The sequence below is a fragment of the Desmodus rotundus genome, chromosome 2 (assembly GCF_022682495.2).
Source record: "Desmodus rotundus isolate HL8 chromosome 2, HLdesRot8A.1, whole genome shotgun sequence".
Classification (NCBI taxonomy): Eukaryota; Metazoa; Chordata; class Mammalia; order Chiroptera; family Phyllostomidae; genus Desmodus; species Desmodus rotundus.
The window spans coordinates 194,703,354-194,728,938 of record NC_071388.1 but is presented as its reverse complement, the minus strand read 5'-3'; the positions used below and the strand labels follow the sequence as shown (position 1 = coordinate 194,728,938).

Sequence of the window (25,585 nt, the reverse complement as noted above, 5' to 3'; positions counted from 1 at the left end):
AAGGCAGAAACCAAACCCCACTTTATAAGGCTGAGTGGCCATCATTGGCTTCTCTGTTGAGATATGATGTACCAGCCAGTGAACCTTCCTCACCATCTCCCCTCCCCCACCACCCTGCCAGCCCTCCAGACACCCATCTCTGTAATTCATCCATTTCAAAAAATACTCTGAAGAGGGGCGAGGTGAAAGGTTTGGGGGTTCAGGCTGGCCGGCAGGCCAGTTCCCGTGAGGTAGCTAACACTGGTGCTCCTGGGCAGGGGCCAGTGAAAGAGGCCAGTCATGGGCTCACAGCAGCCAGGAGGGAGTCCCCAGTTGACTGGGACATGGGGGAAGCAGAGAATCTTGAAGTCTTCCCAGAGTATTTGTTTACAGGTAGCACCTGCATGGAAAGGCTGGGCTCTTTGCTGGTATCCTCACTGTCTTTTGTGGAAGTAGGTTTCCTGGGGAAAGAGGAAAAAAGGCAAGCATGGGTCTTGGGCTTGGGTGTAGCCCCATCTTCAGAAAGCAGTATGATTCCCTCAGAGGAGCTGTGTTTTCTGAAGGGAATGGGGACAAAGAAATGGCTGAGACTTCCACTTGTGATCTGCCTTCAGTTTGGACCAGGCATTCACGACATTTGGTGTTACAGACCACAATTATATGCAGTATAAATAATCATAAAATATATTTTATTTATCTGAAGGCTTGAGAGTTCAAGTGTAGGTGTGAATGTGTGTGAGGATAGGAGGGCTAAAGGTTTCCTACAGCTAGTGAGCATGGCCGAGAGCGGCCACTTGTGCAGATGACTCTGTGCTCAGCAAAGCTTCCTGGGCATCCCAAGAGCCACCAGTAAGATCTCATAATCTGGGAGGAGAGACAGGAACAAAATTCCCTGAACTCACACCATTAATATAATATTGTACATGAACTGTAATTAAAAATTTTTGAAAAGTCTCTGAACTCACACCCTCCCCTCACCCAGGCAGCACTCACCCCAGCGTGCCAGTCTCTGGCTTGTGTGAAGTGCTGAGTGCCACGTCACCCTTTGGGACAGTCAGGAGTGATGTTGGAAAAGACCACTAAGAGCAAAGGGAACAATGAGGCTGAGTTGTCTGGGGTCTTGGCACTCTCTCCCAGCTCTGCCTCTGAGGGATGACCGTGGGGCTCTCCCCTTCCCCACCCTTCAGGCCTGGGCCCCTATAGGTAAAAGTCTTGGTTTTCTCCCTATTCAGACAAAAAGTTGAGGCCACAAAGCACGTTTTGACCATTGAAATAAAGGTACCCGGGGATTCCTAGAGCCAACTATTCCTTTGACAAGGAAGGGCCTCAGGGAGAAGTGAGAGCATCTGGACGCCCATCCAACCCAGGCTGCACTCTTCGAGCAGAGGAGGGAGGGGCCTGAGATGGAGCTGACCCCTCCCTCCAATGGCATCACTCACCAGTGGAACAGACTCAGAGATGGCTCCTGTGTGGAACCCTTTGTAGCACCAACTCCGAAGCAGATCTACTCCTAGGACAAGATTAGCAGGGGTGGGACTTAAGAGGGTGGAATCAATTGGCCAATTCTTCTTGCCAGGAAGGCCCATTTCTTGGTCTACAGGGATTTAATCTCTCACTAAACATCCTTCCTGTGGGCAAGGAAGACACATCACCTTTGAGCTTGTTGCCATGGTACTTCTGTTCCCACTGGGTGGTGAGAATGTTGAAATATCGTGGCTGCTCAAAAAAGCGGAGATAGCGAGAAGAGATTCGGGAAGGAAAAATTCGTTCAAATTGACCCCGACGAGAAAACTCATCCTCCATCTGGACCAGAACCCGAACATCATCTGGTGTCAGGACATCCAGCACAGATGAATAAAAGTCCTACAGCCCAAGGAACAGGGATGAAAAGGGTATATAAGCCAGAGGCAGAGAGTCAAGAAGCTAGGGGACAAGGAACACAGCTAGGGTCACAGGGCCCCAGGATACTCAGGGGACCAACAAGGCAGCCTGATGGGTCAGCTCTGGACCTCATCTGTTCCCAAGTCTACTGAGACTAGCTAGGGGATGAAGATACTCTGCATCAGGGCGAGGGGAGCCACCAGGGCACAGAGGTTAAGTGATTTGTAGGATGGGATCAATATCAGAATCCAGCAGCTCAGATTTGGCAACAGTCTGTGTCTGCCACTCTTCCATAGGGCTCCCTCGCCTGCTCTGAGCCAAGCCTTCCAGGGGCTCACTGCTCCTCAGGGAAAGAAACCCCATGGGTCTATGGCTCTGAGGACAAGGGTGGGCTAGTAGAGCACTTTGCCAAGAGCAGTGGTTTTGGAACACGTGATAAAGGCCACCATCTCTCTGCTAGAATGACGTGCATGCCAATGTATCTCTGCACACCAAGGGGGTTGTGGAGCTGAGTTAAAAAACTCTGCCCTAGGCAGAAGAAAAAATGGTTGCCCCGGGGTTCCAAATGTTTGCACAGGGAAGCTTTCGGCTAGCACTGGGGAGGTAATCTCCTACCTGATCAGGAATTTTCTGGGTCAGGTAATAGGCTTTCTTCAACTTCTGTGCAGTGAACTGCTCCGGGGCCATCCGACATTTGTCCCTGGGGCAGCTGGGCAGGCTAGGGAAGGGGGCGGGAAGGGGGAAAGGGTAAGATCAGCAGCTTCGCATTCTGAGGACATGTGCAAAGTGTGTTCAGCCCAGGAAGACAGCCTTCTCAAGAAAAGACAAAGAAATATGAACAGATGTTACTTGAGAAGATTGGACTGGAATATACTCCATTCAAGCAGCCTCTTTGAGAGTCAAAGCAAGTACCGTGGAAGAACTTAAGGAGTACAAAGTGCCCAAGGAGATCATGGGATGGCAGGTGTTGAATGATGAATGGCTATCGCACAGAGCCAAACGTAAGTCTAAGGTATGGTGGGGAAACAAGTTTTGCAACTGGAAACTTCGGAATTGAATTCCAGCTCTACCCCTTGGTAGCTGAATAACCTGAGATGGGCTACTGAATCCCAGTGGTGTTCAGCTTCCTCTTCTGTAAACTGAGGATGCCGGTATCAGCCTCATGGGGCTGTTGTGGGGATAAGTTTCAGGTTTTCCTTACACATAGCAGTACTGGCTAAATATTGGCTCCCTTCCCTCAAGAGTGGTTCCGAGGGGTTTGGGGTATGGAGGAGAGAGCTCACTGAGCTGCCTTTGTGATGATGTTGCATTGAGTTAGGCTTTGATGGATGCGAGGAGTCAGAACAGTGAGGTCTGGCTGCGGGGAATTTCAAGGGGAAGAAACGCCAGGAGCCAAGGAAGGGACACTATGAGGAAACAATGACAGGCAACAAACGTGTCAGAGAGGAGACTGGATTAACTGATCTTTCCGGTCCTTCCAACCTTCAGGTTCCTTGGGTGACTCGTTTGTCAGAGCATGGGAACCAGAAGAGGGGTGAAGGGAGGGGTGCCTGGGAAAATGAGGTTGGGGCCTTGAATATCCATGAGAGGAGCTGAGAGCTGAGTCCCCAGGCCCTGTAGACTCCTGAGCGAGGGCGCAGTATAACCAAACGTGCTTTTAGGGGCACAGAGGTGGCAGTGCTGCATGGGTAGACTACACATCTACAGGGGCAGGTCAAGTAGCAAAGGAGACCAAGCAGGTGGGAGCACCTGGCATCATTCCTTCTCACAGTCATCATGGGGCTGTTCGTGCTGCCAGCTGAGCCACAGATAAGCAAGGAGGCCGACCTGGTAGTGGAGCTGCTGGAGCTGCTGGAGCTGGAATTATCCTCTGTGCTGGGCAGGACAAAGCCCGCCAGGTTCAGAAGATCGCGGATCATCTGGCCTTTGATGCTGATGTCCAATGGAGAGTTGGAGTGGAGGCTTCAAGGAAAGGATGCAAAGAGTGCTAAAAATACACTCCAAACTGGTTCCAATCACATGTCCAAGTCAGTACTAGCCCCACTTACTCCCTGGCTTTCCTAGGCTCAACAGGCTCTAACACTCAAACTCAAGAGCACCATCATGGGGTCTTCTTGCCCCACAGATGGTGAATAACCTTCTCAGGTTCTTGCCCATGACCTTCATTCACTAGGGGAAGGCAAGTGGAGGCAACAAGTTCAAAACACAATTAAATGTTTTTGATGTTTAATGTTTATTGATTTTAGAGAGAGCAGAAGGGAGAGAGATAGTGAGAGAAAGAAACATTGATGTGAGAGAAACATCGACTGGTTGCCTCCCATACGTGCCTTGACCTGGGATTAAACCAGCAATCTAGGTTTGTGCCCTGACTGGGAAACGTTTGGTATGCAGGACGACATCCAATCAACTGAGCCACACCGGCCAGGGCCAAAAGAACAATTTTAAACACCCTCTCTCCGTCCTCAAAAAACCCTGAGATGAAGGCACACAATGAGTAAATGAGCAAAACAACAGGTGTTGAAGGGAAAACACAAATTCTAAGGAAGGAAAGGTCTTCCCAAAGTAGTCAGCAAGACTGGAGAGGAAACAGGATCGGGAGGCTAAAGAAAGGGCCCTACTGTGAGTGCCTTGAGAACACCACCTACCTCGGGGAAATGTTGACTTCCAGGACCCAGGGCTTAAGGTTCTCATCCAGCATGATGTCGAAACCGAAGAGCTCGTGGCAGCTATAGGGCCGCCGCACATACATCTTCAGCAGGCTGGTCACGTAGGGTTCTGACCTGGCCACAGGGAGGAGGAAGGCCTTACCCAGAGCTGCCCTGCCAATGGGGTGGCCCAAAGATGGGAGAGCAGCAACAACCCAGAAAAAAGCAGCTCTTAAGAGAGGCCTCTGATCTGGGGCCAGCTTCTAAGAATGGGTTTCAGGAGAAGAGCAGCATTTAATTCTGTCCACTCCTCCCTCTTCTCAGAAACTGAACCACAGCACGGTCAAAGGTCTGGAGCACGGCGGTGTGGGACCCATGAGAAAAGAGGGCAGGCAGTGGCAGGCCCCCCACCAGGGCGGCAGTGTGACTCACGAGATGATGGTTTTGACAACAACATCCTTTATCTTCTCCCAGATGGCATCGCTATTGACTCCCTTCTGGCTCAGGTAGTTCCATAAAGCCTTCAGTGCCCTGTAATGTGGGAGAGGCGGTGGGAGTTTTGGGGGTTAATCTATGAATTGAGTGATGAAGAGAAAGAAAAAGAAATAAGAAGCACAAAAATATTTTCTTCATCTCTCTTCTTTTGATATTTTAAATAAAGGCAGAGATGAGCTTGGATACAAATGGACCAACTCTGAATTGCCAAGTGCTTATATAATCTTTGGGTCTTATGTTGATCTTCCGTTCACCATCTCCCTGAACCTCCCCAAACCCCAGAACCCCGTGCTCCTCTAGGCCTCGACTTCATGGGGACCCTGCCTGGGTACCATTTGTGACCCTGGCAGGCTGTTTCATCTGCGTTAGCCTGGTACTCAGTGTTCTTTTTATTGACGCTGTAGTTGGTCAGGTGCATGAACTTGTTGCTGAGGCTCTTCATGGAAGGGGAATACCTGCAGGAAAGGAGGAGAAAGGCAGAGGCAAGGAGGTGAGATAGCAACCAGACAATGGTCCGAACATCTCCGCAAATCCTGAGGTAAAGGACAAGTGGGAAGATCTTTTCAGATGCACAGGAGCCTCAAACTCTGTCTGTTGGGAAGGTTTCTAGAACACCACAGCTCAACTCCGCTCCTTTATCCACCTCAGTCCCACAAGAAGACCCTCTGCGAGATTCAGTGAAGTAGAGGACCTCCTTACTTCTCATTCCTCATGTGATATTAGATTTATAACAAGAAATGCATCAGTCTTTGCCCCCAATTCCTAACAGTGTTCCTGAAACCCTCATAAAATCCTAAGTGTTAAAAGCATTGGGAGCACCTTTTGTTCTAGTATTTGGCCTTTGGCCCTGGTTCCTGACACAGGGCTCCTGAAACCCTTGTGTGCTGGGTAATAAAGTATTTTATTCCTATGAGGAGATTTTTGGATGAGGGCTGGTCACCAGAAAGGCCAACCCATGATTAGCAGCTTGGAATTTTCAGGCTAGCCCCCCATTTCTTGAGAAGGGAGATGGGCTGGAGATGGAGTGAATGAGCCATCAAGGCTTTGTGATAAAGCCTCCATACAATCCCAGAAGTACGGGGTTCGGAGAGTGCCCAGGGAAGTGAGCACATGGAGGTGGTGGGAGAACGGTGCACCCAGAGACGGCACGAAAGCTCTGCACCCCTTCCCATGTACCTTGCTCTGTACACCTCCTCCATCCAGATGTTCATCTATATCCTATTCATAGTATTTTGTAATAAACCAGTAAGCATAAATAAACTATTTTCCTGAGTTCTGTGAGCCACTCTACCAAGCTCACAGACCCCTAGGAGAGGATCACGGAAACCTCTGATTTATAGCTGCTGGGTCAGAAGCACATGTGGCAACCTGGACTCATGACCGGCATCTGAAGTGGGCAGTGGGGAGTCTCGTGACGCTGAGCCTTTAACCTACGGGATCTGATGCTACATCCAGAAAGACAGTATCAGAATTGAGCTACACTGCAGAACCCCCAGCTGGTATGGCAGAGGTTAGGTTGGTGTGTGGAAAAAACCCATATGTCTGGTGATCAGAAGTGTCAGGAACAAGGTGTTCTGAGTAAAAGGAGATATAGAGGAGAAAAGAAAGCCTGGGTTTTCCCAAATATACCCCACCTTCTTCTGTGCTAACAGAAACTACCTAAACATGTGTTACTTCTCTGTGGGGGTCCTCCAGTTTCCCTTCCTCTCAGGAAAGCAAACCCGCAACCTTGTTAGGGTGACACCTCACCACTGCCACATACTTGCAACTGGCAAAGCGGACAAGTCCATCAGAAAAGAGGTAAATCCGCAGAGGATCATAGGAGGTGACGTAAACATAGATGCGCAGATCAAATTTGCTGCCACTGATGAGGTAGGGTTTGTGCAGATACCTACATAGGGAAAGGCCGGCTTCAGGAACATGACAGATGAGACAGGCCTCAGTGGGTAACTGAGCCACGGCAAAAGCTGGGCAACAGTCCCTGAGATGAAGATTTAAAACATCTGGCTGAGGACGGTCTTTGGTTGGGAGGACAAAGGGCAGAAGAATATGGTACACAGGGAACCTCTGGGTGAGGAAATGAGAAAGTGGGGAGTGGGATCTGAGCTGGAGACAGACTCACCTCTGTACCAGAAGGGGCCTTCGCTTAGGGAGCTGACTCCACTTGTGAATGACCTGGATGCCAATGCCTCGAGCAGATGCTGGCTAGAAGTCAAGTGCAAAGGAGGTGAGATTTGCTCATGGCCTATACTCCGTTGTTCTCACTCTCAGACAATGGCCTACTACCCCACTGTGACCCACTCACTGGTTTAACAATCCACTTTTGGCGGCCGCTGCTCTCCCAGGCTTTGCGCAGGAGCTTGGCATCCTGGGGCAGGATGAAGGACTGGGGGAAGAAACTGAATTCCTTCTTGCCAAAGCGGCTCTGCATGCGGGATAGGTTCCGCCATAGCCGGTCCTTTCGCCCAATTTGGAATGAACCCGGGAAGTGGTTTAGCTACAGGAGGGAAAAAGGGTGAGAGCAGGGAGAGGACCCAGGTAAGACCCTGAGGAAGATGGTGGGACACACTATCCCATTCCAGCTTCCTCTGCAACTTCCTCAGCGCCTGTTTCATCTTGTTATCACTGTCCCAGGGGCCTCAAGTATTCGGCTGCTGAACACTCACCAAAAGATGATTACAAGACAAACAACAAAATTCAGTGACTTCTAAGAGTTGATAGTTCATGACATGTAATAGTGCTTAAGGCAGACATGATATCCACCTTAACTGCAAGGAAAAAGCTGTTAGGTCTTTTTCCATGACAGCCTACAGGACAAAGACAGAAAAGCGCCTGGCCTTCAGTGAAGATAGGGGAAAGGGACCCACCATTTGTTCCAACGTGAGGTCAGAGCCCTCTTTACAGATATTCAGCTTGGAGGAAGGGAGGCAAAGTGCAGCGGTTACAGAAGAAACATAATAAACTGAAAACAGACACTGCATCTCAAGACACATTAGAGAACAAAGTGTCTTTGAGAGGCTGCGACTGCCCAAGTCACTGCAGCTGGACTGCTAAGTGCATGTGAACTGCTAGAGTCTCACGCTGCCCCCTCTTCTGTGCATTGTCCACTCTGTAAGCCCTCCTGCCTTTCTCTGCATCATCAGCCTCCTCCCCCAATAACAGTCTCCTCCTCCCCCAATAACAGTCTCCTCCTAGTCTCCTCCTAAAGTCCCGAAGAAGAGTGGCCTAGGAAGGGCTCCTACCTTCTGATGCTCCAGAATGGATCGGAAACTAGGAGACTTCATGTGGTGACCCCAGCAGCCCAGCCAGTCATCATTTCCTATAGAAGGCACATCAGGGAGTCAGCCCCTGGGACAGGGAGAGGCCTAGAGGCCCCAGAAATACCACTGGGCCTGGGCATAGCTCCCAGACCCTGTTTTCTAAGAGTCACCATGGAGTAGTCCCACACGAGGCCCTGGGGTCAGGGATCGAACAATGGCCCTCTTTCTTGCAATTTTGAGCAGTAAGCTCTAGTCCAGAGGGAGTTCAGAGCTGTGTCCTCCTATGAGGCTGGCAACTTCAGGGCAGGATCCCCACATAGCAGGAGGAGTCTGAGGCTCTCTTCCTGCCCAGAGCCCATCTGTTGGGGCCAAGGACAGGCTCACAGTAAAGCAAGTGACTCACTCTTGCTGATTTTGAAGTGCGACCGTCCGATGGTCTGCTTGACAATGTTGGGGGTCACCGTGCTCATCTTCCACCGGAGCAGCTTCCTCTGCTCCCAGGGAAGCTTCTCCACTGGGGAAAGTGGGCATGGGGGAAGTGGAAAAGAGCAGAAGAGTCATGGTTAGACGAAGGAAAAGATGGCACTCCTGCTCAACCTTCGGTGGGTGGGACAGTCACTAAGTATGGTTCCCGATCAGAGTCTCAAAGGAGTACACTTTGGGGAAGAAAGGGGGATGCACAGGAATAAGAAACACAGAAAGGAGGGGAGGTTGAAAGGGGAAAGAAACAAGGTTAGAGGGCAAGAACGAAGCATAAGATTATGGGGCTGAGAAGAAGGATCAGCTCAAGGACGAACAAGAAAAAGGTCTCCACATTGGTCCGGTGAACCAGGTGGGGAACCGAGCACCACAAAAGCCATTCTGGAAAGCTCCTCCCATCATTTTGCCGCCTGCTCCCAACTTCACTAGCATCCTTCTGGAGGCTCTTCTGGGCTTACACATTTGGCCAGGTTTACCTTTCTCATCCCGAGTGCCGAAATAGATGGTAGGAGGCACGTTGGGAAAGAGACTATAGGTGAGGGCTGGTCGGACAACTTTCTCATTGGAAAGAGGTTTGGTCACAGCCTCCACACAGCCCCTAAGAAGAGAAACAGACATGTGGTTCAGAAAGGGAAAGCCACAGCCCTGAAGTACTGTTACTATCACACATAATTTCTGTGGGGGCGCTGTCTTTTAAACTGTACTTCTACAATATAAACACAAGTGCTTAATAATTATTTAGCAAGTCCTAATCAATAAGGTGCTAGGGCTAACTTATATGCAGCCACGTCATGAAATGTCACCTAAAGACAAGGCTTTCCAATACTTCATTCTGTGTTACAGTTCCAAAATTTCCTTTTACAAGCCACAGGCTGGGAAAATCCCTGAAAAGAATGGTTCTGAGGGCAGGTAATGAGTTTGGGTGGGTACTAGCAGCAGGTGATACAAGTAGATACTTAGTGTAGTTACTAACAGATGCTACACTTAGTGTAGATGCTACACTAAGTCAAAGAGAAATAAATGAAGAGAGAAAAAAAAACAATGTGGAGAACTTAAAAAGAGAAAAGGCAGAAGAGATCTAGGATGAGGCATACAGATTTTTAAAAAGAAAAAGGGAAAAAAAGCAACAGAAAGAAAAGAAATAGTGATACTTCTAACTCATCCTTAGGTGTCTCTGAAGATAAACATGGTTGACTAATTTGGGAAAGATAAACATGGTTGCTCTTCTCCATTTGGGAAATAATCTGACACCTGACTTTTATGTAACAGTATGGTAAAATAGGACTAGGAATCTGAGGCAGTAGGCCATGGGGTCCTTAGGGTTGTTTCAACAATAGCTCGGCCAAGGCTACCTCTCAAGGGGTCTCAAAACAGTGAATATCTCTACTATCTGTCAGGCACAAGTTGACAGCCCCAGACCACTTCTTCAAATCGCACTGAAAACAGAGAGAAGAGTATTACTCTCTATGCTGAGCCGATATGATCCACAAATACTACTATTTAAGATTTATAGCCCTGGCTGGTGTGGGTCAGTGGAGTGCTGGCCTGTGAACCAAAGGGTAGTCGGTTTGATTTCCAGTCAGGGCACATGTGTGGGTTGCGGGCCAGGTCCCCAGTGGGGGGCGCACAGGAGGCAACCACACACTGATGTTTCTATCCCTCTTTCTCCCTCCCTTCCCCCTGTCTAAAAATAAATAAATAAAATCTTTAAAAAAAAAGATTTATTAACTACTTAGTTTATAAAAAGCCATTCTACCTTATATTTTGCAGCACAACAGAAATAGGCACTATATGTAAAACATTAGCCTTTTAAACCTTAGAGATTTTTAATGAATTTTATTGTGTCAAGTTAAATATTAATTCCTAATTAAACAATTTCAATTAATTCAATTCTTATTTCCAAAATATTTTACTTCAAAGGCTTTTAATTTACTATCAGAATTTAAGATCTGAAAATCAAGGAGAATGAGTTAATTTAAAAACAAAGACAACTGAAATCAGACAATATTGTATGTCAACTGCAAATGAAAAATAAAAAGCAAAGAAAGGGATGTAAAATGGTATTTCCACTCTGAAAACATTTTGACAGTTTCTTAAAAAACTAAACATGCACTCCTGGGTATTTATCTTAGAGAGATGAAGACTTATGCTCATGCAAAACTATGCACGTGATGGTTTATTTGTAATAGCCTAAAACTGGAAACAACCCAAATATCCTTCAGCAGGTGATGTGGGCCTTTGTGCAGTGTGTGGAGAAGGTGCTGTGACTGATCAAACGTGTCAAAGCGGTCTGTGAATTCTCGCGCTGGAGGTTTCTCACTGGACGACACTCTAAGACTGGGCACACCAGTTGAGGATGACAGCGATCAAACCGAGGCGTTAGTTGAGAACAATCAACCTACCCTGTGCGAGATAGCCGACATAACTCAAAATATCCAAATCAGTAAAGTTATTGGGAAAATGAAAAACATGTCTTATTTTATGGAAAAAACCATACGGACTTTTTGGCCAACCCAATACTTTGGTGGGGGGTATTTTTAATATTTAACAAAGCAATATAATTGATGACAGAGCCTCATACTGAGAGACAGTGTTGGAAGTGGTGAGGGGAACAAGGAAGATGCTGCTGAAGAATGTTAACTTTCTACCGGGAAAGGTAGTGTGTACGATCCTTTAGCAAGTTCTACAATTCTTTAGCCCAGTGACATGCCCGAATAGCCCTGCGCTCCTTCCTCTCCCCTAATTCCCCATCTCAACCAGACACAACATCCTGCAGCTACTTGTCTCACCAAAGAAGGCCCTACGTTACAGAGCCACTTTTTGGTCCCCTAGTTACAGACGAGTCGGTATCACTCAGACTCCACCAAGGGCAGTCAATAAAATCATCTAGATTAAAGCTGGAAATTTTTAAATTCAATCTGTTATTATTAAGGCTAATGCCAGTCTTGTTTCCCAATATAAAACTAACCTCAGAAGGCAGCAAAAGAGCATTTCAAAAGGCCCCATGAGTGGTATGTGTCTCAGAACTGTCTGACAGTGGGACACGTGTATAATGCAAGGTGGCAATTATCCTCATGTGGGAGGCCCAACCCACAATTTACCTCAAACGTTATGTTTCTTTATGAATTATTAACTTTCTAACCACTTCTTGAAATTATTTGCTTTTTACATGAACAATTTCTTGCAGCCTAAAGACTGAATCGTAGCCTAAGAAACATGGTACTGTTCTTAAGTCCAATTGACGAAGTAAGTGTCTGGTGCCTCCCATTGCTCCTTGTCTGAAAACTAAAGTCCTAATGTAAAAATGTGGTAAAAATGAGTGAAGGTCGACAGGGCCATTAAAGAGGTGATTAATCTCTTTATAATCTCCAACGAGACAGGAAATAAGCATCTACGACGATATACACAGCCAGCACTCACCGGGAGATCACTGCTACTGACTCGCTGGCAGAGACGGAACTGAAGGAGGAGCGCTCCGAGTCTCCTGGCGGTTGGGGGGAAGCAGAGAAGTTGTGAATGGGAGAAGCTGCGACACAAACTCACCAAGCCTAGGTAGCTTTTCCTGGGACATACTGGCTCAGCCTCCTTGCAGAGCCACAAGCACCACCCTGCTGCCTTGCACTGCTTTCCTCCAGCTCGACAGCAGCAGGGAGAAGGCAAGACTGGTGGGATGGGAGGACTAGAGAATAAAGTCCCTCAAAAGCCACTACCCACCACCCGTGGGTCTCCAAGGCAAATGAAGAATGCAGGTGGTAAAGTGGGTCAAAGGCCTCGTAGCAATTGTTAGCCCCCTTCCCTACTGGGGGGTAACCAATTTCCACTTGGATGTGAGAGGGTCCCCTACTCACCCTCCTCCTCTTCATTCTCATCATGGCTACAGTAGTCTTCCAAACCATCCACCAGCTCCTCTTCTAGATCTTCAGCCTCAACCTGGTCTAGCTGGAGGTCAGCAGCTGAACTACAAGAAAGAATCATGCCCCCAGCCCAGCCAATTCCGTAACAGAGGTCACAGTTCAATTCTCACTGCTTCATCATCTCCCAGTGTTTGTCTCTTCCCCAGTCACCAATCTGCCGTCTCTTGCGTGAATCTCACACTTCACTTCTCTTGTCCTTGGAGCTTAGGCCTAGCAATAGTTCTCCAACCCTACAGCCCCCATTCTGCAGAGAGGCACTACGTCTTTCATCTTCTTGGAAGTCCCTCAGAGCATATAACTCTAAAACTGTGCATCCAAAACACCATCCATAAATGTCTGGTAAGGACTTCAAAGTCCCTAGACTGCTGTCTGGGAACTCAGAACAAAGCAGGCCTCGGTGAACCAGGTCAGTACAGGGAGCCAGAAGAAACCAGGTACATACATGTATGCCCCACCTCTGAAGCGGCTGTCATACCAGGAACAACTGAGAACCTGATTTGGTTTGGAATTAAGTAGAAAAGCACAGGCCCCAACTTGTGGGGTTTGGGATTTTTATTTCTCCCTGGCTATAATCTAAAGTAGGGGCCAGGAAACTCTTCCTCTGAAGGACCAGACAGTAAACAATTTCAGCTTTGGGGCCACTCAGTCTGTCACAACTAGTCAGCCCTATCACTGCGACAGGGAGCTGCCGCAGACAGTAGTAACTGGATGGGTCAGGCTGCGTTTCAGTAAAACTTTACGGAAGCAGGCAGACTGTGGGATTTGGCCTGAAGGCTGTGGTTTGCTGACCTCTGTCCTGAAGTGAAAGCCATTAACTCTGGGGCAGCTGAAAAATAAAACCAACCTTCAGAGACACCAGGTCAGTGTCAGCAAGTTTTGGTATATATAATCTACTGATCTAAATGAACAAAAAACTTTCTCCAACTTACCCAATATCCTTAACAGGTGAGTCCAGCTCCCTGGCTTCTTTAGGCCCCTCCTTCCCAAGGTGGCCCAGATGGATGGAAGAGAGGCGGGTGGCCACATCAGCTAAGCCAAATGGCTGGGGGGGACAAGGCGGAACTGGTGTTCTATTTTCTCCAAGTGGTAAGGAGTCGATCGCAGATCCACAGGCAGGGCTGCGGCTGAGCCCACTGTTGTGTGAGGCAAGGAGGTGAATGCTGATGCGTTTGGTACAAATGACTGTACTGTCCAACTCTAAGGTGTCTGAGGCTCCAGGGAGGATCCTACTGCCTGCTCCAGCACCCTCCTGAGGGAGGTGCTGGCTTACCATAGGAGGTTTCCACCGACTGTTCCTGTTGAGGAAACCCCACTGCAAGCTGGGGTTCATTGAGCCTGATTGTTCAAACTGGTAGCCTGGCCTCAGCTTCTCAAAGCCACTTGCAGTCAACTTCCTCACAGCCTCAGTGAATTGAACCTCCTTGGTCAGAACCTGGGGGACAGAGTCACCATCCAGGCCATAGGGACGTGGCTTTATCCTCATGGCTACATGACCCTGGTTGTGCTGGGGGGAGGCAACACTGGTGGTGGAAGTGTCTAAGGAGCCAGGGGCCGGCAGGGTGCTGTGGGCAAGGGCACCACGTAGGACAATGCCATTGCTCTTGGGTAGCTTGTGTTCAGTAGGCTGGAGAGCACAGTCTCCAGTTCCCCCTGCATGATGCCAGGAGACAAGCTGGATCTTGGGTGAGGGTACTGGCTTCAGGCCCTCTGTGGCCTGTGGGAAAGGCACTTTAGTGCTATTTGGCCGCATGAAGGAGTTGTTATTTAGCACGGGCTTATAGGAGGAGAGTGGAGATGGCATCTTCCCTGAGATGGCAGAGGCCAGTCTCTTCCCTGAAGGGTTTTCCCCCGCTGCTCCCAGTGAGAGGTATGGGTCTGCGGGGGAGGATGCCATGGGCTGGGCCATGGTGGAGACCGGGAAAGAAGTGGCTCTATTGGCAGTGAGTCTGACAGGGACAATCTTTTGAGGGAGAGGAAAAGGTCTTTTTTCTGATGGGCTTGAATGTAAGCAGAAAGACTCCAGATGCTGGTAAGCTCTGTGCCTGTAGCTAGAGCGGCGGTACAGCACAGAATTGCTGAACAAGTCCCAGAGAGAAGGCGGGTACCAGGAGCTGCAGTGGCCTGTAAGGGCAGCTGTGGTCCCAGAGCTACATGAAGTGCTGGGGCAAAAGAAATATGATGGCTGGGGTGGGACACCCAAGAGGCGTGGGCTCAACCTTGCTGAAAGGGTCCCCACGTGTTTCTTCTCCAGCTTCCAGACTGGCTTCACCTGTCGCTGAGCCTGAGACCAGACCTTGCCCTCAGTGGGTTTCTCAGATGGCGGGGCAGGCACTGTGCCTGAGGGACCACTCTGCTTAAAGCTGTTTCCCTGGCGGAGACCAATACTGTAGGTGCTCTGTTCCTGCTGAGGCCATGAAGGGCCCACATCACGGCCGCATGACCTCATGGCCCGGCTCAGGTACGGCGCCACACATCTCCAGTAGCAGCGGCTGCATTCTTGAAGTCCAACAGCCTGAGGGGAGAGAAACGACTGGGAATGGGACAGAGCCAGGAGGACAAATACACTGCAGCTACAGTGGTCCTCCGGTGAGCGATCCACTTTGGTATTTCTTGGCTGACCCATTTTGGTCGTGCTTTGGGGCTCTGAGAGAAGAACACTGGATTCCCAGGGTGTTTTCAGTGGTTTTCCTGCTGTCCTCACTGCGATCAAACCTAGCGACAGCATTGGGACTGGTGAAGTCCCAACGACTGGGACTTTAGGGCTCCATCACTGTGAGTCTGCTCACGTGTTGCCATCTCTCACTCAGAGAATTCTTTCCTCTCTCCCCGAGGAAACCAAAAAACAAGAAAACCATCTTCCTCTCTCCCCGAGGAAACCAAAAAACAACAAGAAAACCATCTTCCTCTCTCCCCATCCACGACTTTACATGAGTGGCTTCCTTCCCTCACCTAACACCAGTATGGCTAGGAATAAGGCAAATCTGGGGGTGGCAGAGAAACCTGGCAACATCTTCCTCCTCACCAACCAATTCTGAAAGGTCAAGATCATTCCAGAAACATATTTTACACCTACTGCTCCCTGACCAACTCTCAGCAGCCCCTGGTGCGGTCTGCTTTTTGTGGTTAAGTGTAGCAAGTTCAGATATGGGCAGAGGGTTCCCCTGCTGACCTGGATGGAGTTCATCTGGAGCTGAGGCAGCACTTTCACCTCTACAAGAGTCTCGCCAACTGCATGGACTTACAGTCCATCCCACGTGTTGGTGGTAAACAGAAGAAACAAAATGGAAGCAGACACCAACATTATTTTTACTTAAAATGACTTTCTCCACAGCAACCACAGTGGGTCAGGAAAGTTCAGAGAGCAGATTAGAGAGGCGAGAAGAGGACAAGCTTTCTTTACTCCCAATCCCAGGCTTCAGTCTGGGCTGATCCCAGGGACGAAGAGCCTGTCTAACGCGTTTGCTTAGTCAATGTTTCTGCTAAGGCAAACTCTCTGACCTAGCCAGCAGTTCTGGGTTCCAAACAGTCTACTCGGCCTGGCCACTTACTTTCTAAGTCACACGCACAAAACATTCTCCAGTTTTCACAAGCACAGGAAGGGTTGGGCCTACTTTCATGGAAGCATCCTGCGGGGGCAGAACAAGGTCCTCTATAAGAAGTCCTTCATCCAGGATAATTCGGAATGGGACCCTGGCCTCCCCAAGTGTTTTCGGAGTGGGTAGAGGGAAGGAATTCACAGAGAATTTTTTTGTTCAAGTTACATTTAAAACACAAACTTCAGGTCATCCCCATAAATTCAATAAAAATTAAAAAATTTTAAATATAAAAATACACAAACTTCCACAGGAAGAGGACCTTGTATTCTGATAAGAGATCCATGATTCCACTTTACAGCCACAGGGACAGCTGGGTGTTGTCTACCAACAAAGACCCGCAGAAGCTGCACATCACCGCCCTCTTTGCCTGCAAAGGCTGCCCTAAGTAGAGTACAGACCCCACAACGCCTCACTGCTGATACATGAAGCCAGAGTGGGCTAAACACAGCATAAATGCTACAACTAGATTTTGATGCCATGACCTCAAGTTAAGGTGACAGAAAAAGGACCTCCACCAAGTCTGAACTCTGGGAATACTGTGCAGGGAACAATTACATTCTGTGCACGTAGAGTAGAGAAGCACACACAAAGGGAAGAGCCAAGCCTGCCAGTGGCTCTGCTGAACCACACGTGAGAGTGTATGCTGCGTATGAGCAACAGACTCACAGTCCCAGCTCGTGCAGCCCTCTTTCAAGGATCCACATCTTGCCCCACCCACCAACATAGCACAACAGACACACCAGAGCGATGGGAGAAAAGGGCTAAGAAAATGAAGTTTCGGGCAGGCGCTCTCTGAAAAACACCACACTTGTGGTTCCCCAGGGACATTCTGTTACCTCAGATCTTCATGTCCTTCCTAGGGCCTCTTCCTAGAGCCCTTTTCTTCCCAAACATCACCTTCTCCAGATAGGCTTCCTGGACTCCCCGGTTCAAACAGAATGTCTCATCTCTGTGTGCGCCACCATCATTGTTTTTATTGCACTGAGCTCTAATTATGGACTACTCCTCTACCTAGAGGAGGATGTCCTCCGGCTGATGTCCCAGCACAGGGTCTGGCACACAGTAAGTGCTCAATACTCTGTTGAGTGAATAAACTGAAAAACCACAGTAAACGAAGGGGAAAAGAACACTAGCACCAATGAACGCTAGTTTAGGCACCTAACAAATGCCAAGTACCATGCTAGGCATTTTGCCTGTATCCTCTCATTTAATCCTCACAAATATCTCACATTCAATTTACTGATGATGAATCTGAGACTCAGAAAAGCTAAGTAACTTTTCTTTAATTACCAACCAATTAGTGTTGACTACATTAAAACTCGAGTTTGCCTGACTCTACAATGCCTCTTAAATAGGAATGAAAACACACACTCTGTCACTAGCCCCTCAATTATCCTTAAGCTTCTGGGTATAACACAAAAGCCAGGCTGGAAACACTGTTCCACTGTCTACGCTGAGCGCCTCTGCGGGTGAAGTGTCCAAGAGCGTGCCACTGCGTTCTCATCAGCGCCACAGCCAATCCCACTTTCCTCCACAGCCATGGGTGCCCACTGCACACTACCCAGGCCTGGGCGAAGAAGTCTACCTCTCTGCAGTGACCCGTATGCATCCCCAGTGCCAGGAATACTGAACACAAATGGCCTGGCATCTAGCTGACTTGCCTCCTGACACCAATGAGGAAGAGGAAGGCAAAGCTGTGGGTGGCCTGCTTCCAGGCAGAATGTTAAGTAGGTCAGCTGGGCAAGTGCCAGAGTATAGTGGATTCTCTTCTCTCCACAGGATTCCAGATCTCATGCGTCTCTGCCATGGCCATTTCCCACTCCTTATTTCCTCTCATTGTCCCCATGATGTGCAGGGTGGCAACTTGGAAAAAGGCCACCTGCCTTCCCAGAAAAGCCTATATGGACAAGCAGGTAAGAAGACGTTTCTGTAAATCTCTTTCTGAGAAACAGCTCCACAGTGACGAAGAGATACCCAGGGTTGGCTAAGATGGCTGTGTCAGGAACTACCAAGCAAAGACAAATCTGTCGGATATTCTGCAGAGAGTAGCTTCAAGAACACGAAGTAAACAGTATCACATATAAATGCTCCAATCTGGCATCACTACTTTTGGTTTAGAAGTAGTACTTGGTGCAGATACAAGAGCAGGACAGTTGCTAAAAGCAACTCTCATCTTTCTCCTTAGAGATTCCTGATGAAACCAAAATTCCATGTGACAGGGAAGCAGAGACCTAGTTAGAATGTCCCGGGCCTGCTGACTGCTGCCACAGGTCACCTTTTCCTGTACGCTTCCCTCAACAGCACTGCCACTCAAGTGCCAGGAAATGACCATGTCGCCAATGCAGTGACCAACTCCAAAAAGCTTTAGAAGGCCCAAAATATAAAAGTAGAGGAAGTGAGAAAATAGTTTTAAAATCTAACACACTAAGGATAGTGGTTTCTGCCATAAAATCAAGGTCCAGATGGGCAAATCACGTCTGGCACCCGGGTCACACAGCCAGCATACATTCAGAGGCAGCTCTTCTGCAAGGTCATAAAACCTGTCCCCTGTAGTGTACACAGGGTCCTGACACAGTGGCTGTGAGACCCTTCTCCCAGCTTTTACTAAGGGCACCGAGATGACACAAATGTGCTTTGTCTGTGTGCATGCCTTTAGAACCAAAGAGCCAAGTTTCCCACCTCCTAGGGAAAAAGAACAAGAGGAAAAGGTATTTGTAGTTGTAGAAGGCCTCACTCAGGCCACTAATGAAAGCTTTATTTTAAAAACACCCAATTTAAGCAAATCTAAACTTATAATTGGTAATTATGTAAACTGAAAGGTTCCACAAGTTCCATTATTTTCATTCAATGTACATACGTTTTTTAGCCACATACAGCCACTACTTAACGATAAGCAAAGGCATTCCTCCTTGCTCTACGTCCAGAGGGCCCACCATTAGTTGACCCTCTACTAAACAGCTTACAAGGAACTTATTTTGGGAGCAAAGAAACTGACCTCATCTGGAAAATAATATTTTGAATAATCTAACATACTTTAAAGAGCTACTAAGCTTACACCTTTCTTGCTCCTACACATCCCTGGAAAACAGAAGAGCAAATGGGGATATAAGAGTTCAAGTTTAGAATAAACAGGCCTGTTTCTGGCTAAATTCCTCAGTCAAAGTCCAAACAGGAAAATGTCCCACTGAAAAGAAAGGTTAGAGCAGCTAAGGAAAGAGTTCTTGGGAAGAAAAGTTGCTCTGAAAAAGCTCTCAAGATGTTTTTTAATAGGTTAATAGAAAAACAAAGATCTGGAAGAACATACACTACTAAACTATTAGGATGGTTATCTCGGAGAGAAGGGTGAGAGACAGGATTGGGCAGTGCAGGCGAATAGGCTTCTTTTCCAGTTTACTTCATAGGCATCTGTATTGTCTGATCTTTTAAAAACAAAACCACCACACATTACTTGTGTGAAGTTTCCCAAGAGTCTCCAGGGCATTACCACTGCTCACAGCCATGCTGCATCAGCAGCTACCAGCCTTTGGTGGTTCACATTAAGCAGAGCTCTGATGAATAGTGAATACATTCAGTGCTGAAACAACACAACTGGAATGTCTGGGGAAAGAGAGTAAGTACCATACCCCAACCCCCACTGGGTGGTAGTGGGATCAAATTAGAAAATTCACATAACGCACAGTTCGTGGTCCACGCTAAACATTCAAGGGCTGAAAGTTATCACACTCATTATTACTGGCACCAAATGATCTCACCTTCTCAGAAAACACATGGAGCAGGCAATAATTATTCCACGACAGAATTTCAGCCAGTACAAGTAATACTCTTTTTCTGTGAAAAGACACAACTGTCTTGTCATTTGGGAACTTTTGTGATACTTATTATATTACCAGTAACCAGGTTTTCAGCTGCAAGTGTGACCTGTACTATAAAGCACCTGAAAAGTGCTTTTGGACATACCAAGAGAACACCCTTCTTTAGGGTCTTTTATAGTTTTTATAGCCAGATGGTTGGGAGAGCTGAAAACACTGAGTGAAGAGTTAAAAAAAGTGTTAGTCACCTAGTACCCAGCCCCTGGTTCACACACATCATTTGTCAATAAAGACAAACAGAAAAACAACAAAAACAAGGAACTAGAGTTCCTTGAAGAACAGCTGGGGAAGGGAAAACATCAGATGAGCCTAGAATATGCTGTAAAAAGGAGATACTCAAAATCTGATAGGGACATGTCCTAAGATCACAGAAACAACGAACGTCACACTCAATAGACACACACTAGGTGCCTTCCCTCTAAGGCTGGGAACGAGGTGAGGAGGTCTACTCTCCTCATGTCTATTCAACATTGTACCAGAAATTTACCCCATGAAATAAGGCAAGAAAAAGAAATTCAAGCCATATAGATTGCAAAGGAAGAAGTAAAACTGCATTTATTTGCAGGAGCCATGATCTTATCTTGTATATAGAAATTCCTAAGAAATCTACACAAAACCTACTAAAATAAGCAGGTTTAGTAAGATTGTAAGATACAAGATCAATATATAAAAATAGATTTTATTTCTATATACTAATAAGCAAGTAAAATAAAATAAACAATTCCATTCATAATAGCATCAAAAAGAATAAAATACTTAGGAATAAATTTAACAAAAGAAGTGCATTAAAAACTACAAAACATTGTTGAGAGAAATTAAAGACCTCAATATATGGAGAGATATAACACACATGGATTGAAAGACTCAATATTGTTAAAATGGCAATTCTTCCCAAATTGACCTATGGAATAAATGCAATTCCTACCAAAATCCTGGCAGGCTTCTCTGGAGACACTGACAAACTGATCCTAAAACTTACAGAAATTGAAGAGACTAGAATGGACCCTGGCTAAGTAGCTCAGCTGGTTAGAACGTCCGGATACGCCAAGGTTGTGGGTTCAATCCCTAGTCAGGGCACATATAAGAATCAACCAATGAATGCAAAAATAAGTGGAACAAATCAATGTTTCTCTCTCTCCCTTCCTTTCTCTCCCTAAGAAGTCAATCAATAATTTTTAAAATTTTTTTTAAAGAAAAGACTAGAATGGCCAAAACAATTTTGAAAAATAATGAACAAAGTTAGAGAACTTATACTAGCTAATTTCAAAGCTTGGTATAAAGCCACAGTAATCAGGTAACATGGTATTGGCATTATGACAGATATACAGATCAACGGAACCAAATGAAGTAGAAATAAACTCTTGTTAATGGACAATTACAGGCACCATTTTATTGAGCTTTGGTTTATTGGGCTTTACAGATGTTGCACTACTCACAATCACCTGCGGACAGCTCTAAGAGGGGTTTAGGGGTAGAGGGATCGAACAGAAAGGAAAAAGGACTCATGGACCCATGGACATCAGTGTGATGATTGCAGGGGTGGAAGGGGGTATAAGGGGGATAAATGGTCATGGAAAAAATACAAAAAGAAAAAAGAAAAAGAAAATAAAAAATAAAAATAAACAAAGAATGATATCTACCCAGAAAAAACAAGAATGAATAATAAAGCAAGTGTGGTAAAATATTAACATTTGATAACTCTGGGTAAAAATAAATAAAAATTCTTTGTACTGTTTTTACAACTTTTTGCAAGTCTGAAATTATTTCAAAAGAGAAGAAGTTAAAACAGAAAAAGTCATTACTACTTAAAGGGAAGCTTGGTTTCCTCAGACCAGGAGGCAGGCGGCACACAATCAGCTTGAACTTTTCTCTGAAATTAGACTGGCAAGAACGGGTTTTCCTCCTCGCTCCACTGCCTGAAGCAGGCTTGACTGGGGGCATCTGCCTGTCATCCCTTGAGGTACAGAACTGAGGTCACATGCCTGATGAAGAGCCTCACCAGAACATAAAAAGTCTCTTCAGTGTGGCCACTGCAGGTGGCCACCTGCACATAAACTAGCCACCCAGCACTGTCTACTGTCACCTGCCACTGAATTTGCAAACTACGGCCTCAGGGGAGTTTAAAAGAGCACACACACCACAGCCTTGCAGATGAAATCTAATAGCACTTTCTCTGGGGCCCATCAACACACAAGGGCGGGGAGGCTCTCAAATGTTTAGGGAAGAAATGTTGTTTAAACCTGACTCTATGTGAAAACCTCATTACCCAACAAAACACAAGTCTTATCTTGCCTTCAACTGAGAGAGCAGTGCTGTCAGCACCAACTCAGAAACAGGACTGTAGATGCTGAGATAAGGGCTTTAGGGCGAGAGTCAAGAAAGCAAGGGACAGTGTGGGAAGCTCCAAGTTCTCTGTGACCGCTGTTATTCAAGGAAGGAACACGTTACCTTTTAATCTCCTTGAAATTAGATGGAAATGTCAGGTTTTACAAAAAAGTCATGTCAGAGAAGTGAGAGGAGGACTAATGAAGCAGGAATGATCAGTCACATTCTTCAATGAACCTTTTAGAGTCAATTAATCTTTTAGAGTCAGAGACAAGAAATAAGCTGCAACTGCACAAAAAAGACTTCCGTTAAAAAAATATCCAGGCAGAAGGGGCTAAGCCGCTGGGTTGGTATTTCCGAAACACGCAAACTCCCAACATGCCCGGTGATAATGATCTCACCCTGCTCTCGGCAGATCTTCACTACCACTCACTCAATCCAACAACAAGTCCTTCCAAGTTCAAATATACGTCTTGAATTCATCTATTCTCAGCTTCAAATATATGTCCTTGAATCCATCTATTCTCCTACATTTCCAGTTACTGCCTCAGTCCAAAGTACCACCATCTCTCACCTGCTGGTGTCCCTGCTTCTACTCGTACCCCTTCTTACAATCTGTCTCCACTCAGTGGCCACGGTGCTCTTCTTAAAGGTACCTTAACGCCACTGGGCGGCTCCAAGGCCTATGTGACCTGACCCCTGCCTCTCCCCCTGGCCTCATCAGCCACTTTCCCCCCTCTCCAGGTGTGTTCTCAGGGTCTTGGCTGTTCCCTCTAAACCATTCAGACGGCTGAATGGCCAAACCAGTTAGTATTCAGCTAATATCACCACCTCCAAGAGCTTGTCTACCCTAACCCTGCAACACCCCCATCACTCCCTATCACATTTCCTTGTTCTATTCTGTTTCATTCTTCCACTCTCTAAAATTATTATATATTAATATTGCCTTATAACTGCCTAAAGAAACACTGGAAGGATAAACAGAAACTGATTTTTTTAAAGATTTATTTACTTTTTTAGAAGGAGGGAAAGGGAGGGGAAAGAGAGGGAGAGAAACACCGATGTGAGAGAGAAACATCAATCAGTTGCCTCTCATACACGCCCTGACTGGGAACAGAACCTGCAACCCAGGCATGTGCCCTGACCAGGAATCAAACCAGTGACCTTTCACTTTGAAGGACAACGCCCAATGAACTGAGCCACACTGGTCAGGGCCAGAAACTGATCTTTTAAAATCAGGTTACCAATGGGGTCTGAGACTTCTCTGTGTATATGCCTTTTTATATCATTTTCATTTCTGAGCTATATAAATTAATCACCTAGTCAAAAACCTTATGAATTTTTTAAATGAAAACTTCACTTTTTAATTTAATCTTTATTGTATTTTTTCCCGTTACCATTTAGTCCTCTTATATCCCCCTCCCCCTGGCAATCACCACACTGCTGTCCATGTCCATGAGTCCTTTTTCCTTTTTGCTCAATCTCTCTACCCCCCAACCTCCCCACCCCCCTGAGCTGTCATCCTGCTCTCCATTACATAAAAACTTTACTAGTTAAACATTCCCTTGCTATTTGTCTATCTTGTCCTCCACAATGAAAGCTCTATGAGAACTGAGACCTTGTTCACACGGCATATGCCCAGCCCTGGAAATGTAATCAGGGTTCCTTAAATATTTGCCGGATAAACAAATGTGTCTACAACAGGTGTGACCAGCAAAGCCACAAGATGAACTCTTCAGATGCACCAAGCGCTCCTGTACCACCACAGTCTCCGTGTTACTACTTCACTCGGTGCATAAGCTCTGCCACAGCCACACCCAACCCCTTTAGTGCCTTTTCCTCCCCCTGAGGCCCCTCCAAAATTTTCCACAGCACCTCTCTTTTATCCTCTCCCACATCAAACCAATCTGCTCCCTCTATTTCAACTACTATTCACAGGAGAACAGCCACTTTCCAGGCATGACCTCTCTCAGGCCTCTTGTCCTCCTCACCGGCTGTCTACTCCACCTCTTCCACATGCATGTCCAACCACTTAGTCCAGCTTGTCCAACTAGCTCTGCACCCTTGACCTTCCAATTTCTTTCAGCGGAACCTTCTTTCTCCCAATCACGTAAGGGGAGAACTTAAGTCACTTCTGACTTCTTCCTTTGCCTTATTCTCCAGAGACAAACCAGACACAAAACTTAGGAAATTTCTTTCTTCATAGCATGCTTCCTCTTTTATCTCCACCACCACCCAGATCTGGACTATTAGGACAGCATCCAGACTGAACTGAAATCTGTATCTCCAGGGTCTGCCCACCCTCCTTTTAAATCCTCAACCAAGGACATGTTTATTAATTTTAGAGAGACACCGATGTGAGAAAGAAACATCAATTCGTTGCCTCCCACACGCACCAGGGATTAAACACGCAACCTAGATAGGCACCCTGACCAGAAATCAAACCTGCAACCTTCTGATGCCCCAACCGGCCAGAGCACAGGGTCTGCCCCTTTTAATTCCATCCTGTGTTGGTCTTAACACTAAACTCCTAGAAAAAACTTTCCAATCCTGTCTGCAGAACTTACTACACTAAGCCTCTTCCTTCTGAATCTTTATCACAGTCTACTCAGCATTTTTGTTTTTTTTTTTCTCACAGACCAGCTCAAGCTCCACTCTCTCCATGAGTATCTGTTTACCTATTTATTCCTCTCATTTGACACTGAAAAGGCCACCTTTCACCGCTGTTCCCTGTTTATATGGATATGCCTCCTAAGCTCCACGAAGGTTCTCATAGGGAAGCCCCGTGTCTCTGTAACAGACAAACGCAGAGCTAATCTGGTAGAAACAGATCTCTGCCCTAGTTTGACTCTCTCCTCAGCAGTGCTGCCCAGCTCTGCTCCCACAACGACATGGGGGTGCCAAGGCTCCCTAAACAAAGTTTAAAAAACAATTCACTTGGGAATGATGGATATGTTTCCTGTCAGTTATACCTCCACAACGCTGTTTCTAAAAATGGACTAGCACTGACCGGTGGGGCTCTGTTGGTGGGGCAGCGTCCCGCAAAGTGAAAGGTCACAGGTTCAATTCCCAGTAACGGCACGAGTATGGGTTGTGGGGTAGGTCTCCGGTTGGGGCGCTAACGAAAGGCAACCAATGGAT

The 25,585-nt window shown here is 46.8% G+C and overlaps 1 protein-coding gene across 1 annotated transcript; it reads right to left on the bottom strand.

Annotated features, from left to right (window-relative positions):
• Window positions 1-3: 3 nt before the first annotated feature.
• Window positions 4-15,166, bottom strand: TTLL4 (tubulin tyrosine ligase like 4). Its single transcript, XM_024564158.3, is given in 19 exon segments — window positions 4-440; window positions 973-1,058; window positions 1,419-1,489; window positions 1,632-1,842; window positions 2,476-2,578; window positions 3,688-3,822; window positions 4,506-4,640; window positions 4,938-5,036; window positions 5,333-5,455; window positions 6,763-6,891; window positions 7,123-7,205; window positions 7,306-7,497; window positions 8,243-8,319; window positions 8,664-8,774; window positions 9,217-9,338; window positions 12,161-12,224; window positions 12,589-12,698; window positions 13,584-15,043; window positions 15,045-15,166. Coding segments are annotated over 19 exon segments (3,498 nt in total). The 5' UTR covers window positions 15,069-15,166; the 3' UTR covers window positions 4-277.
• Between the last annotated feature and the right edge of the window lie 10,419 nt (window positions 15,167-25,585).